The sequence below is a fragment of the Ictalurus punctatus genome, chromosome 7 (assembly GCF_001660625.3).
Source record: "Ictalurus punctatus breed USDA103 chromosome 7, Coco_2.0, whole genome shotgun sequence".
Taxonomy (NCBI): Eukaryota; Metazoa; Chordata; class Actinopteri; order Siluriformes; family Ictaluridae; genus Ictalurus; species Ictalurus punctatus.
Window position 1 is genome coordinate 26,663,336 of NC_030422.2, and position 16,683 is coordinate 26,680,018.

General features: G+C 36.7%; 1 protein-coding gene across 1 annotated transcript; it reads left to right on the forward strand.

Annotated features, from left to right (window-relative positions):
- The first annotated feature begins 10,883 nt into the window (after positions 1–10,883).
- LOC128633106 (Fc receptor-like protein 5) lies at positions 10,884–15,865 on the forward strand. The gene is made up of 6 exons (XM_053681839.1): positions 10,884–10,902; positions 13,022–13,336; positions 13,442–13,780; positions 14,388–14,654; positions 15,548–15,796; positions 15,852–15,865. Exons 1-6 carry the CDS (start codon positions 10,884–10,886, stop codon positions 15,863–15,865), a joined length of 1,203 nt encoding a protein of 400 aa, XP_053537814.1.
- The last annotated feature ends 818 nt before the right edge of the window (positions 15,866–16,683 follow it).

Here is a 16,683-nt window from a genome sequence, read left to right on the forward strand (position 1 = left end):
GGATTCGCTTACTGTGATGTTGCCTTCCTGAATGTTGATCTCTGCTTGGAATTATAAAAATTTTATCCTTTAAAAAGGACACCCTGAGTTTAGTCTCTTGTGTCCTGTTTCATCAGAAACAGACAGATAACGCACACAGACAGCAACATTCCATCAGTCTGTGACTGAAACAAAATATTTGCTTCCTTAGAAAAGTGTAAAAATTCATATGTCACATTCAAGGCATTTTTCTATCAGCTCTAACAGTAAAACTGATGATCTGCTCAAACCTTCGGCTAAAAATAAAAAACATAACAGCACACCAAGAGTTTCCTGACTGCTTACAGTATGCTGATCAGTTGCTGTTATTCGTGTCAGCAAAATGAAGACATAAAGACTTTTTATCCTCATTTACAGAAACAACATCATCTCTCTCTCTCTCTCTCTCTCTCTCTCTCTCTCTCTCTCTCTCTCTCTCTCTCTGAAGTCTGATTGGTGTTTAAGAACACAGGGAGTGTCGAGGCTTTAACACAGACACTTCTCATTCAGTCAGTCATCAGTGTGACAGGATGGAGCTCCGTCCACTCTGTGTGTTTCTCTGTGAGTAAATGTTCTCTGTGTGTCTTCATTACAGTGATTGGTAGTGAATTAAGTTTTGAATTAACGGCTGAGAGTCCTGTAATCAGGTTCTGTGTGATTATTTGATTAGTCTTTAGTTAAGGTTTGATACTGAATTTAGCGTGAACTGTGCATTCTGCTTTGTTGTGGTGTGTTTACATTCGACCCAATTTATTTTATGAGTGAAATATTAAATAGTCATTAAACAAACACTGTTTTTAGCAATTGCATGCTGTTGTCTCTCACGTGTGCAGAACATAAAAGCTGCTGTTATGCATTGGCAGTCGGTATTTGCTTAATATTTTACCTTTTAAATTTGTTTGGAGATAGTTTTTGCACTCTGTCATCTGCAAAAGTGAAGAATTTGCTCGTGTAGATATACCATAAAATGCTGCAGGGCGTAGCATTTAGCAGGAGACTGTGGCAAGCAGACAGGAAATCAAGTGACAGTTTCTAAATGAGAGACATTTATATTAATAGAGACATGGCACTGTGTTCAACAACAGAACAGATACTGCTTTGAATAAATCTATTTGTGGATTTAATATCATTATAACATATAGAGTGTGAAATTAACTTTTTATACAACTTCAGCTTTGCATGACACATTAATATGGCCTGTGTTTAACAGATAATAATTCATATTTACCACAGTGCGGTTAAATTCTTTATTCTGATTGGTTGGAAAAGTGGTTCTCAAACTTTTTCAGTGTGACGCCCTCCTTGTGTAGGGTGCATCCCTTTGTGGCAATTTAATTTTTTTCAAGTTAGGCTCTTCTGCGTTAACTTTCTCAGGTAATAGACTATGTCCTCTATCTAAATACTTATCTATTTTGAATAGCCATAGGATTTATCGGTGTGTGTGGCTAACAGGACATTAGTATATCAACGGATGTCTCTGTTTGGTGTATGTCTTCATTTGCTGTGTATAATTAATTTAATTCATTAATATTTCTCATTTTTATGTACATCATAGTTCAAAGGTTGACAAGCCGGACTTACATACAGGTAAAGTCAATTTAATAAATAATAATGTTCTAGAATTTCTATGCGGCTCCCCAAGGGATCACGGCCCCCAGTTTGAGAACCACTGTGTTAGAAGGTGTGGATACATTTTCTATAACAGAAGCTTGTATAACAATGCAGGCTGCAAGGCAAAGCACACGTTTATATTAATGTTCTCACACTTTATCTTTTCTGTAGTAACAGCTAGATTGTATGGTGGAGGAAATGGTGTTATTTCACAAAGAAGAATGCATAATGGTTGATATGTTGTTGTTTTCTGTGAAGAAACTTTATTTAACATGTATGAAAAGAGTCTCGAGTATCTGTGCTTTGTAATCATCAGTAGTTTTTCCTCCATTGCAAAGTTTTTATTCCACTAGATTTGGAAATGAGTGTATAGGTTTTTTGGCAACATGACAAAATTTTTTGCCTCTACATTTCTTGTAACTTTAAGTGTGGAAGAAAAAAAAAACAGAAACTTGTAACGTTGAACAACTGTTTATAACAGCTATAACACAAGTAATAACAAGAACTAACTTGTGTTTTGCATCCTGTGTTTATCACACAGCACTGAACATGACTATAAATGGTTGATAAGTACAGAATATACAGTCTCCTCCCAAATTATTGGAACATAAAGGCCAATTTATTTGTTTGCGCTATAAAAAAAAGACAGTTGGGTTTGAGATAAAAAAAATGGATATGAGATGAGAGTTTAGGATTTGAATAATTCCTAAACGCTGAAATATTTGAATAATTTCAGCTTTTATTTCCAGGTATTTACATCTAGATGTCTTAAACACATAAAACAGAACCTTTTCTATCAGACCACTCAATATTTAGGTGAGCAAGAGTATGTACTCTTGCTCACTTTTGAGTAAACACTAAATATTTGGTTGCATATCCCTTGTTTCAATAACTGCATCAAGCCTGTGACTCAGTGACATCAAATAGTTGGTTTCTTCTTTTGTGATGCTTTACCAGGCTTTTACTACAGCTTCTTTCAGTTGTTGCTTGTTTCCGTGGTGTTTCCCTTCAGTCTCCTCGTCAGGAGGTGAAATGTCTGGTGATTGACTTGGCCTGTATGAAACCTTCCACTTTCCCCCCCTGATAAAGTCCTTTGTTGAGTTGGCAGTGTGTTTTAGATCATTGTCTTGCTCATGATAAAGTTCTTCCTGAATAATTTGGATGTATTTCAATGTAGATTGGAAGACAAAATGTTCCTGTAAATTTCCTGTAACTCATTTTGCTTCTACCATCATGAGTCCCATCATCAATAAAGATTAGTGAGCCTGTTCCAGGAGGAGCCATGAAAGCCCAAGCCATGACACTACCTCCACCATGTTTCACAGATGAGCATGTTTTGGATCATGAGCAGGTCCTTTCTTTCTCCACACTTCAGCCTTTCCATCAGTTTGGTAGAGGTTAATCTTGGTTCAAGAAATTTTGTGGCCCATCTCTGTATTTCTTTGCGAATTCCAATGTAGCTTTTTGATTCTTAATGTTCACGAGTGGTTTGCATCTTGTGGAATGACTGCTATATTTCTGCTTTTGAAGTCTTCATCGAACAGTGGTTGTGATACATTCACCCCTGCCCTGCGGAGGTTGTTGGTGATGTCCCTGACTGTTGTATGAAGTCAGAATTCGAGTCAGCATTCTTATTTATATGATAGAACATTTTCTTTGAACACTGGAAACTATCCTTCTTTTAAGTTTAGGTTATCCTAAAACATGGTCTCCCTCTGGTTTCTATTCTGGGTCCTATTCTGTTTTTGCTATACATGCATGTTGTTGCTCTATCTGCCATCATCATGGCATTTCTTATCATAGTCATGCAGATGATACACAGTTATATCTTTCTTTTTGGGAACAATCAGTCTCTAAAGTCCCTTATGCACTGTTTAGAAGATGTTACAAATTGGCTGACTGACAGAGACACGCTGGGGCTCTGTCAGAGTGACCATCAGGTTTATTGCTTATTGCTCCTTATTGCTCAGTTTGGCCGGGCGGCCAGCTCTAGGAAGAGTCCTGCTTTCTTAAACTAAATGAAAGAAAGTCGGAGATTATTATATTTGGTCCACCAAAACACACAGAGAAGATAACCAGTATTCTTGCTCTTTTAGCAATAGCTGAGAAAGTGAGAAATATTGGTGTCATAATTGACTCAACCCTTAGCTTTCTGTTGTTAAAGGCAGCTTTCTTCAGCTTAGGATGATTTCAAAGCTAAAACCTTTTCTTAGTTTTTAAAAATGTAGAGATAATTATGCATGATTTTATTACATCTAGATTGGACTACTGCAACTCACTCTATGCATGTCTCTGTCAGTGGAAACTGTCCTGCCTACAACTTCTGCAGAAATCTGCAGACAAATCTGGCAACAACAAAAAAAGGGGAGCATATTACTCCTGTGTTATCATCTCTTCACTGGCTGCCTTTTCAGTTCAGGATTGATTTTAAGATTTTATTATTTGTTTTGAAAGCAGTACATAACTTGGCTCTACATTATATTACATATCTCCAAATGCCCCTCAGTCTAAGCAAAAGTCAAAGGGCATTCTCTGTACTTGCTCCTAAATTATGGAATAATTTCCCACTTTATATTCGCTTGGCCCCATCAGTGGAGATTTTTAAGTCTAAGCTGAAAACACATCTTTATTCTTTGGCATTTGAATTGGGGGAACTCTGAGTACTTGAGATATTTGTTCTGATATTGATCACACTTTGTATATGCAGTTCTTGTTGGAGTTTTTATTGCTGTTGATGTGTGTGTGTGTGTGTGTGTGTGTGTGTGTGTGTGTGTGTGTGTGTGTGTGTTTGTGTTTGTGTTTGTAATTTTACTGTTTTTCAATTTCCTGGTTGTGAAGCACTTCGGTCAACTCTGTTGTTTTCAAATGTGCTATATAAATCAGTTGACTTGAGTTGTTTTTTGGGTTTCTCACAATATTTCTATCAGCTGTTGTTGTTTTTTTTCCTTCTCTGACCCATATGGTGTCTGTTGTTCAGTACACCAGGGGTTCTTTGTTTTCTATTCAATTTCATTTGTTCTATTGGCTATGCCCAATGTTTGTGCAATGCCTCTGGTTGATTTTCCCTCTTTGCTCAGCTTCAAAATGGCTTGCATTTCTCCCATAGACAGCTCTCTGATCTTCATGATGGCCTATCCTTTTTAACAACAAATGCAGTCTTCACAGGTGAAATTGAAGGCTAAAACCATAGTAGATGTTCAGAGCTACAGGATTTATTGTTTAAACAATCAGCCAAACAAGACACAACTGGGAAGAAACACCTGTCAGTCACGTGTTCCAATATTTTTTTGCTTGCCTACAAATTAGGTGGTCTGATGCAAAATGTGCTGTGTTCTATGTTGTTTTATAAATAACAGGAAATAAAAGCTGAAATTTTGAACACCCTTCTTATATTCCTCTTTTGATCTCAAACCCAAATGTCTTCAGTCTACAGTAAAAACAATTGAATTGGCCTTGCTGTAACAATAGTTTCAGAGGGGAATGTAGTTCATTAATAAACTGAAACTTTGTAATTGGTGGTAAATTACTGTGGTATAACAGGATTCAAACACTCCATAACAGGAAGTAATTGGAAAATCATCTACTTTGGGATGGTAAGAGTAAACCTGCTTCTCACTGGGCCACATCACACCACCCTGTTGTTCATTAATTTCCTATAACAGCACCCCCCCAAGTGTTTTATCTTTTAATTAACGTGTCATTTCTGTTTCCCTCTGAACCTTTAGTGCTGGCTGGACTCATCCACTGTACACAAACAGGTGATTTATGTACATTTCATTTATTGGAGTTTTTATTAGATTTTTTTATTTGCTTTAATATGCATGTAAAAGGCACTCTGCTCATTTTATAGATGACTGAGTCAAGTGGTTGAAATTTGTAAATAAACCCTCCACCAAGAATGTCTTTCATCTTTTCTCTTCATGCTTTCTACCTCTGTCAAACTCTGTAATTAAAACAAAAATGCTCAGAAACATCAACATGCTCGAGTGGAGACCTGCCTGAGTGTGAATGAGTGAAGACGAGGGTCGAACTTTTATACTGAACCACTGAGTGTAAAGCCCGGTTCACACTGCACAGACAGACGCCTGTGTGTTAACTCTGTCAGCTGTGGTGGCTCAACGATTAAGTCTCTGGGTTACTGATCAGAAGGTTTGGGGTTCAAGTCCCAGCATTGCAAAGCTGCTACTTTGAACAAGCCCTTTAACCCTCTCTGCTCCAAGGGTGCCGTATCATGGCTGACCCCAACTTCCTAACAAGCTGGTGAAAAAATAACTTCACTGTGTTGTAATGTATATGTGACAAATTATGAGTTTGTCAGTTGTTTAAAGTCTGAGCATTCTAGAATGATTTTCCAACAAGCTCTGACGTAATCTGGCCTGGGCACGAACCATTGCCATGACGATACGGGAAGTGTCCCTGCAAACACCATAGAAACAAAAGCACATACTTCTAAATAAACGGTTTCCTTGCATTTGTTCTTGCATGTGAGAGTTAGTTGCTTAATTTTTTTTTTTAATTGGACAAAAAAGTTGGATTTATCATAAAATTTGCCTTGGATGTTATCACTTTGCAGGACTAACAGATTGATAAAGTATAAAACTGGCTATCTAACAGGAGACTAGATAGACCTCCATCCATTAATGGACACATCATGTTCATCAGGAAACATGTGTCAGTGTCACTGTCCTCTAACTGAGATCTGCTCAGTGGTGTTCCTGAAAAGAGATCCTGAAGGTTTCACTCGCCTTCTAATCAGGATGTAAAGCCAGTCTTAGAAATCAGGTGATACACAGGGAGTTGATCATTTACATACAGCTCACTGTGAGGAGGAAAACACTCAAATATGTACACATGAGCACTATGAGAGATGGATGCAAATGCGGAATTTTAAAGTTTTAATAAAGAAACAAACAAAATACAAAAGACACTATGACATAGAGGCAAAACACTGTGGCAAAGACTAACCCAAACCAAAGAACAAAACACGGCAGTAGAGACAAAGGTAAATAAAGACAAACATAAGACAAGGAACGCATTGCAAACAGTGGCTATATATATATATATATATATATATATATATATATATATATATATATATATATATATATATATATGAGTGCTCATTAACAGAAACAGGTGGTCATGTGACTATGATGCAGTGGCTGATGGGACTTGTAGTTCCTTCTCTGATACATGACAATGAGCACATTTATAAAGACCTTATAATGCAATATAAATATAGATATAATCAAAATGAATGTACTATTAAAAAGTGTGTAAGCATATAGTTAACTATTCTGAACGTAGACAACTAGTTATGATAATACCACTGGCATTGTATTAACAGGCTGGGCTTCGTTTTGGTCAGAAACCACAGAATGTCTTTCATCCTTTCTCTTCATGTTTTCTACCTCTGTCAAACTCTATAGTTAAAACAAAAATGCTCATCTTAAAAATGAGCTTCACTGATTAACATTAGCATTTTGCTGTGTTCCATTCAAGTCAGAGCTCTGTGTTGAAGTCTCTGTGCAGTTTCCAGCTGCCACTTATACGGGACGCAGCATTAATTTAATTTACAACAGTTAATGACTGGGGCTGTGTGGCATGACCAAACATTATAGTTTTATTTGTCAGCCACTATACTTCACTTAGCTACCATCCAACATTGCTTAGCCTAGGTAACTATCTAATAAACTAACTAGTGTGCTGTTGTAGCTAACTAGCTTCCTAGCGTTAGACAAAAAGAAGTTAAGTGACAGTGACACTAATGTCTTTGAGATGTTAGTTAAAGTGTTGAATAGGTATTTACCATTGACGCTTAAGTGAACGAGGACGATAAACTGCACTGTCTATACACCTGCCATTAGGAGATGTAGCAGAAAGAAATGGTTACGTGAGTTGAATTTGAAACAAACCGACTCAGCTGATGGGGCGCTCTGACGTAGATCAGAGATGATTGACAGGATGGGGCCAATCATTGCCCATCTGGCCCCACCCCTGGATCTGCCAGTGCTTGAAGGATATGTCAATTATCTAAACTGATCTAAAAATAACAATTAGAGGATGTTCTGTATATGTTCTCTTTAGGTTGTTACAAAAAAACCCTGCAATGTTCTGGGAAGGCTAGTTTTAATTTACAAAAAAAAGATCCTACAGAAAATGTTCCTAGAACGTTATTTGGTTTAAAAAAAAAAAAAAGTGTGAACTGTAAAGCCACAGCAGGTCCTGCTCCTTTTTTCCTCATAATTTCTCATTTATTTTATTTATTTTCGCAAGGGATTTGTTTTATTTATTTATTTATTTATTTATTACAAAAAAAAAAAATCAAGTTTCAATTATAATAGTGTTTGTTCAAAAAAAAAATCTTCAGTTTTCATTTCTTTAAGGGTCACTGTAAATAATAATAATAATAATAATAATAATAATAATAATAATAATAATAATAGTGTAATACCGTGAAACAGTGATATTTTCTGAGATTTTTATTGTACCGTTCACATGTCATACCGCTGCAACCCTAATCTATTCACCCATAAAAATAAATTGATGTAGAGTAGAGAGAGATTAGAGACCTGCATCAAACACAGCAGTTATTTTCTGACCCTCACTTCAATCCCAGTGAAGATTTACATTTAATATCCCTATTTTCATTCTCATCATTTTACTAACTGAAAATTGTAAAATCATTTGAAAGTAGTCATAAGATGTTTAGTGACATCACAGAGAGAGTAATACTGTTTTACTGTAGAAGTGATTAGTGTAGTAAAGACTTCACATCCTGAACTTGTGTTTCATTTCTAACAGAAAAACCTAAACCTCAACTCACATCAAGCCTTAAAGGAGCTGTACTGACAGGAAACTCAGTGACTCTGTACTGTACACTGACGCCGCCGTCTGATGGATGGAAGTTTTACTGGAGCAATCACACACTGAGCACTGAGACTGAGACTGAAACACACTCCTACACCATCAGCCCAGTTAGTGTCTATGATGGAGGTCAGTACTGGTGCAGAGCTGGAAGAGGAAACCCAGTCTACTACACAGACTACAGTGATGCACTCAGGGTAGATGTTATTGGTGAGTAAGAGACTTTCTGTTAAGTGATTCTGCACAACACTGAACATATAAACAACATGTGAGCAGAGTCACAATATAGCAACATTTACACAGCTACATACAGAGAACTCTTTCAGCTAAATCATGTTATTAAAGTTAGAGAGAGACAGTGTGAGCACGGCTGAGCAGGGCTGGTGTGAGGTGAGCTGAAAAGCAAGTGGAACAACACTAGTTTAGCTTCGGTAGAAAATGTTCTGGGTGCATGCTAGGGTGTTGCTAGGCGGTTGCTATGGTGTTCTGGGTGGTTGCTTGGGTGTTACTAGGCGGTTGCTAGGGTATTCTGGGTGGTTGCTAGGCGATTACTAGTGTGTTCTTGGCGGTTGCTAGACGGTTGCTAGGGTGATGCTAGGCAGTTGCTAGGGTCTTCTAGGCGGTTGCAAGGGGGTTCTGGGTTGTTGCTAGGTGGTTGCTAGGGTATTCTGGCTGGTTGCTAGTATGGTTACTAAGCGGTTGCTAGTGTGTTCTAGGCGGTTGCTAGGGTGTTCTGGGTGGTTGATAGGTGGGATGTTAGGGTGTTCTGGGTGGTTGCTAGATTGTTGCTCGGTGGTTGCTAAGGTGTTCAGGATGGTTGTTAGACAGTTGTTAGGAGGTTGCTATGGAGCTCTGAGTGGTTGCTAGGGTGGTTGCTAGGCGGTTGCTAGGGTGTTCTGGGTGGTTGCTATGGTCACTTAGCATGTTTAACACATGTTGATAGCATGTTTTAGCACATTTCTAACATGAATTAACATGTTCTAGTATGTTTTAGCACATCGCTAACATTAATTAGCATATTACTAGCAATAACTAGTATGATTTAGCATGTTGCTAGCATGTTTTAGCACACTGCTAGCATGAATTAGCACTTTGCTAGAATGGATTAGCATGTATCTAGCATTGATTTAGTATGTTGCTAGCATGTTTTAGCACACTGAAAGCATGAATTAGCATGTTGCTGATAGCATGAGTTAGCATGGTGCTAGCATGAATGAGCATATTTTACCACACTGTTAAAATGATTTAGCAGGTTGCTATCATGTTTTAGCCCATTGCTAGCATAAATTAGCATGTTGCTAGCATGAATTAACATGTTTCTAGTGTTAATTAGCTTGTTGCTAGCATGATTTATATACTGTTAGCAATTCAATTCAATTCAATTTTATTTGTTTAGCACTTTTTACAATAGACATTGTCTCAAAGCAGCTTTACAGAAATATCAACACGGTATATAGATATTAAAGGTGCGAATTTATTCCAACTGATCAAGCCACTGAGTGGAGACGATGTCAAGGAAAAACTCCTTAAGATGTTAAGAGGAAGAAACCTTGAGAGGAACCAGACTCTGAAGGGAACTCATCCTCATCTGGGTAACAACAGATAGTGTGAAAAAGTTCATTATGGATTTATATGAAGTCTGTTTGGCCTTAGAAGCAGCCGTAGTCCCAGCAATCTGGAATTGGAGTAGATGAGAGCTCCATCCAGAGGTAGGACATCCGAAACAGATCAGGCAGGTCCGGAGAACAGAGAGGATCAGGATCTTTAGTATCTCCATAAAACCGTGTGCGGCTTGACAGAAGGAGAGAAGGAGAGAAAAGATTATCAGGAATGTGCTTAGCGTAACAGAAAGTCTAGTCATGGTAAGCTTGAGTAAACAAATACGTTTTAAGCCTAGACTTAAACACTGAGACTGTGTCTGAGTCCCGAACACTAATTGGAAGACTGTTCCATAACGGTGGGGCTCTATAAGAGAAAGCTCTTCCCCCTGCTGTAGCCTTCGCTATTCGAGGTACCGTCAAATAGCCTGAGTCTTTAGATCTAAGTAGGCGTGGCGGATCATAGAAAACCAAAAAGTCGCTTAGATACTGTGGCGCGAGACCGTTTAGTGCTTTATAAGTTAATAATAGTATTTTATAGTCAATGCGAGATTTCACTGGGAGGCAATGCAGTGTAGATAAGATCGGGGTGATGTGGTCATATCTTCTGGTTCTAGTTAGGACTCTAGCAGCTGCATTCTGGTCTAACTGGAGTTTGTTTATGCTCCTACTGGAACATCCAGACAGTAAGGCATTACAGTAATCTAGTCTAGAGGTGACGAATGCATGAGCTAAAATTTCTGCATCATGTAGTGACAATATATTTCTCATCTTAGAAATATTTCTGAGATGAATGATGGCTATGCTAGTAATATTATCTACATGAGCATCAAATGATAGGCTGGAGTCAATAATCACACCAAGGTCTTTTACTGCTGTACATGATGAAATAGAAAGACCATCCAGAGTAACCATGTGATCAGAAAGGTTACTTGTAGCTACACGTGGTCCTAATACAAGTACTTCTGTCTTATCAGAATGAAGTAAAAGGAAGTTAGTTAGCATCCAACTTCTAATGTTCTTTACACAATCCTCAACTTTATTAAGCTGCTGTCTGTCCTCTGGCTTCGCTGAAACATACAACTGTATATCATCAGCATAACAGTGGAAGCTAATTCCATGTTTACGAATAATTTGACCTAGAGGTAGCATATATAATGTAAAAAGCAGTGGGCCTAAAACAGAACCTTGTGGAACACCAAATTTAACCTCGGTATGTGTGGAGAAGTCTCCATTTACATCTACGAACTGATAACGATCGTCAATTAAGACTTGAGCCAGGAGAGGACTGTTCCCTTAATGCCAACAACATTTTCTAATCTATCAAGGAGAATAGTATGATCTATAGTGTCAAAAGCTGCACTAAGGTCAAGTAACACAAGCAATGAGACACAACCCTGATCAGAGGCCAGTAGTAGGTCATTTATTACTTTAACTAACGCTGTCTCTGTGCTATGATGAGGTCTAAATCCTGACTGATACATTTCATGAATGTTGTTCCTATACAAGTATGGGCATAGTTGCTGTGCTACAACCTTTTCTAAGATCTTGGAGATGAAGGGGCGATTTGATATAGGTCTATAGCTGGACCGTTGAGAGGGGTCAAGGTCAGGTTTTTTAATCAGGGGTTTAATAACTGCTAATTTAAGTGATTTAGGTACATAGCCAGTGCTAAGGGAAGAATTGATTATATTTAAAAGTGATTCACATGAATCACATGAAAATGTATCACATGAAAATGAATCTCATGAAAATGAATCACATGTAAATGAATCATAAGTAAATGAATCACATGAATATGTATCACCTGAATATGAATCTCATGAAAATGAATCACATGTAAATGAATCACATGTAAATGAACCATATGAAAATGAATAAATAAATTAAAGACAAAAAAAAAAATAAAGGTGGTTCAATTACTCCAGGACAAATCTGTTTAAAGAAACATGTAGGTACAGGATCTAATATGCAAGTTGATGAATTTGCTGAAGAGATTAATGAAGCTAGTTCGGTCTCTCTAAGAAGAGTAGAACATTCTAAACATTGATCTGATATTGCTCTATTATCATCTATAGGGTTAGTGTCTGGTTTTAATTACCGTCTGGTTTTAATTTAATAGCCTGAATTTCACATCTAATATTTTCAATCTTACCAATGAAAAATTTCATGAAATCTTCACTACTATGTAATGATTGAGTGCTTCTTTCTGTAGTGGTTTTATTCCTAGTTAATTTTGCTAGTGTTGAATAGAAATCTCAAATTGTTTTTGTTATCTCCTATTAAGGTGGAGAGATGTTTTATCATTCTGCTAGCATGAATTAGCATGTTGCTAGCATAGATGAGTAGAATGAACTAGCATTTTGCTAGCATGAATGAGCCTGTTGCTAGCATGTTAGCGTTCCAATACTTTTAGGCTTCAGGCCGTGTGCACTCTTCGTTCTGACAGTTGGAGCCAGGCTCTGAACTTTCCCTCAATGTAAGTGAATAGGAGTTTTGGGGAATTAGGAAGATCATTTTTACTCTGTAAATTACTGTCACTGATAACATATGACATTATCTGTAATGTGCTACTTTTTGTTTAATCTCTTATTTTGATGACTTCACAATGAAAACTGTCACTTTAAAAAAAAAATCATACTTATCAAAAATAAATATTATATTATTATTAACTTTTAGTTAATTTTAGTACTTTTAGTTCTGAATTTTGCAATTAATTTATTTCATTTAAAAAAAATAAATTTGAGTATTTTTGAAGGAATTGAATCAGTTTACTTGTGCATCATCATTTCAGATGTTCAGTTGTTATTAAGTGATGATTCGATATAGCTTGATAATGTACGAATGATTTATGTGCACTGAATGTGGTTATCTTAAATCAGAATTCCATCTACAAATGTTGCTTCTGATTTAATAATAGTGCTGAGATCTAATCTGTGTATTATATCAGTGTAATTTTCTTACAGAGAGTCCTAAAGCTGTGGTGACCATAAAGCCTGATAAACATGTGTTCAGAGGAGAGACTGTGACTCTCAGATGTGAAATACAGGGAGGAGGAGACACTGAGTGGACATACAGCTGGTATAAGAAAGATTACACACTCTACCCATACCGCATAACACAGGAGTTCAGCTTCAGCTCAGTTATAAATTATAACAGTGGTGAATACACCTGCAGAGGGTGGAGACGCAGTGATTCTCAGAGCTCAGAGATCAGTGATGCTGTTACACTCACTGTATCAGGTGAGTGTGTGAGTTTGTTTTATTTTATCATTAATTATATATAACAAGATTACCACTCTGTATGACTTTATTTGATTTTATTTATTTACATTTGTTGTCCATCAGATGCAGCAGAGACAGTAGTGAGTGTGTCTCCACTGCACTGGCTGACTGAAGGAGACTCAGTGACTCTAAGCTGTGAGGTTAAACACTCCTCTACAGGCTGGACATTCAGCTGGTACACTGTTGTTCCCTACAGAAACGGCTTAATTGAAGTAACAGGCCGTCGTGGCAATGTCTTGTATGGTTTAGAGCTCCTCTCAGACAGCAGCAGAGGATCTGGAGGCTCCTACACTCTCACTAATGTTACTGTGAATCACACAGGAGTTTATATGTGCAGAGCAGAGAGAGGAGAACCAGTCTTTCACACACGGGACAGTAACCTACAGCCACTGTGCATCACTGGTGAGGAAATAAATCAGCAATGATGGTGTGTGTGTGCGTGTGTGTGTGTAGGGGGGATGGAGGGACAGCAGATAAATAAATTGGTAGCACAAAAATCAGAAACTTTTACAGCTGTGTAATCATTATTATCTGATAATGTTTCATGAGCATTTTATAAACTCCAGTAATGACCAGTGAATTACTAAAATCTAATTACTTGATGATTTATAAACACGTCTCAACATAATGTATATTGTTAATAAATAGTGAGCATTAACTCTTTATACTGACAGTTTATTATTGTTACTCATCCTACACCGTATTCAGTAACTACCAGGAAAGGTGTGTAGTTACTAAATCTGAACTCACTGCTGTTTTCTCAGACGTTAAAGGATTAACACTGTATGACACTCGTGTATTTTTTTGTTTTTGACATTTTTTATTTGAAAATTTCAAAAGATAAGACAAGTACATACTATCTAAGTATTTTTTTTATCATATTGCTTTATTTTACATGCTCAGTGATGACATTTTAATTGTTCATGATGTTTATCTATCTATCTATCATTAATTTTCCATGTGTAATCTGTTCTGTTCACAACCATAATATATAACGTGTGCGTTTCAGGTGAATCTCCTCCAGTGTCTCTGATCATCAATCCCAGCAGAACTCAACACTTTACTGCTGACTCTCTCTCACTGAGCTGTGAGGACCAGAGTGACTCTACTGGATGGACAGTGAGAGGATACACACACAATGAGACACTGTTTGAGTGTTCATCAGTTTCAGGATCTACATGTAACATCAGCTTCCTCTCTACATCACACACTGGAGTTTACTGGTGTCAGTCTGAATCTGGAAGACGCAGTAATCCTGTCAACATCACAGTGCACAGTGAGTCTTCAATGTTCTCATCAGTAATATTTTAATATACATACCTGGACCTAACATTTACAAAAAAAAATCAATTCTAAAGTGTTGTAAAGAAATGAACTGATATTCTCTCTGCATCACGCTGCCTTGGTTAACATAACTGCATAGTTGTACATTCACATAACCTTAATACATGATGAAAACTTTAATGTATAAACTACGCTCATAGTTAGTTCTTAAGTTACTTCCATGTTCTTTAAGATCTATGATGTTACTTGTGTTGCAGGCAGGATAGCACTATTAGCTACAAAACCTAGTCATGTTCTATATCCAAATTCCAAATCTACCATTCACATTTACATATATATCTAACACACGGTCCATCTCTGTACACGGGCAAGAGTCTGAGGGCTTTAGTGTACAGAAACCTAGCAGTATGAAGTAAATGCAGTATCACTTTATGTAACTTTATAAATAGAAATAAAAGTTTGTGGTGACATTAGTTGTGAGCTAAAGCTAGCCAGTGAACTGTGTATCCTACGTAGATATGTAGATATGGCCTGCAGATACATACAAGAAGATATTTAATATTCATAAAACCCATGAGTAAAACAACAAACAACAACATTAAACATACAACCCTCTGCTCATCAGATAATTCATTTAGCTCATACATAGCTTTAGCCAACAGCTTACCTGATATAAAGTGCTCCTTATAGAGAATGGAGTGTGTTAGAAATCAAATGTCATTATTTTAGCCTGCTATTGTCAAATCTTCCACAATCATTTGGTCATAAATATGGCAATGTGGTCATACAGTAATGCTACATGAAACAGATAGAGGTCTGAATGTTAGAATTATACTTGATTTTAGACTCTATGTGTTTTCAGTGTCTTCTTTCTCTTTTCCACAGATGGTGATGTGATCCTGGAGAGTCCTGTCCATCCTGTAACTGAGGGACATCCTCTGACTTTACGCTGTTTATATCGCAACACAAAAATATCAGACTCTGGTGTTGATTTTTATAAAGATGATTCAGTTCTCCAGTCCCAGACTACAGGAGAGATGACCATCAGTACTGTGTCAAAGTCAGATGAAGGTTTCTACCACTGTAAACACCCAGAGAGAGGAGAGTCACCGAAAAGCTGGGTTTCATTCAGAGGTAAGAAATAATTCGTATATTACTTTAAATAAAATTTTTGCTGTGTTGGAGTCAGTTTTCCATTCTTAAAGCATTTTCACAATATTTATTATGACTTATTGCTTCTTTACACTTTCTAAGCAACTCTATATTTATTACTGTTTCGAATTTATAGTGTAGAAATCTCATTAAACCTCCTTGAAATAACACCACTTTTACAGCATTTTTGAGTAAAATAAGAACAAGTTATGTTTTATTTGAAGTACTGTTGACCAGATAAACCTTTGTTATTATCAAAGGCCGGCAGGTTAGACTCTGTGTTAATGTTTAGACAAGATGCTTGCATTTCAAGCATTAACAATTTATTTATTAAAGCCCACTTTAGACACTTTACAGTCAACAAACCATCTATAGGCTGTGACTAACCTGCCAGGTGACTGTCATCAACCAGCCTCTCAGCTCATGCTCAACAATACAGCACTGTCCAAAATCCAGCCTGATTTTTATTTACATTTTGTCTTAGATGTTTATTTTATGTCTTTTACTTCATCAGTAGGAAAGAGCAAATATAACTGTCCTAATGTTCAAATAAATTTTCCAGAGAAACGCCTGTATGTTATTAAATAAAGTAACATATTAAGACATCTGTTCAGACTTAATAGAGGAATATTAGACTCATATTTTGGCATGAAATGTAAATGTATGACCAGTAAATTAATGGTTTATATATGATTAATTATAGTTTATTATTTTGTAAATTATATTATTATTATTTTATTATCCATGATAATGTTTCATGAGAATTTTATAAATTCCAGTAATGACCAGTGAATTACTAAAATCTAATTACTTGATGATTTATAAACATGTCTCAACATAATGTATATTGTTAATAAATAGTGAGCATT

Excerpts from the sequence above, each read along its gene's own strand:
- LOC128633106 (XM_053681839.1), top strand. Across the intron at positions 13,337-13,441 it reads TGTTACACTCACTGTATCAG|ATGCAGCAGAGACAGTAGTG; the intron begins GTGAGTGTGTGA and ends GTTGTCCATCAG. Across the intron at positions 14,655-15,547 it reads TGTCAACATCACAGTGCACA|ATGGTGATGTGATCCTGGAG; the intron begins GTGAGTCTTCAA and ends TCTTTTCCACAG.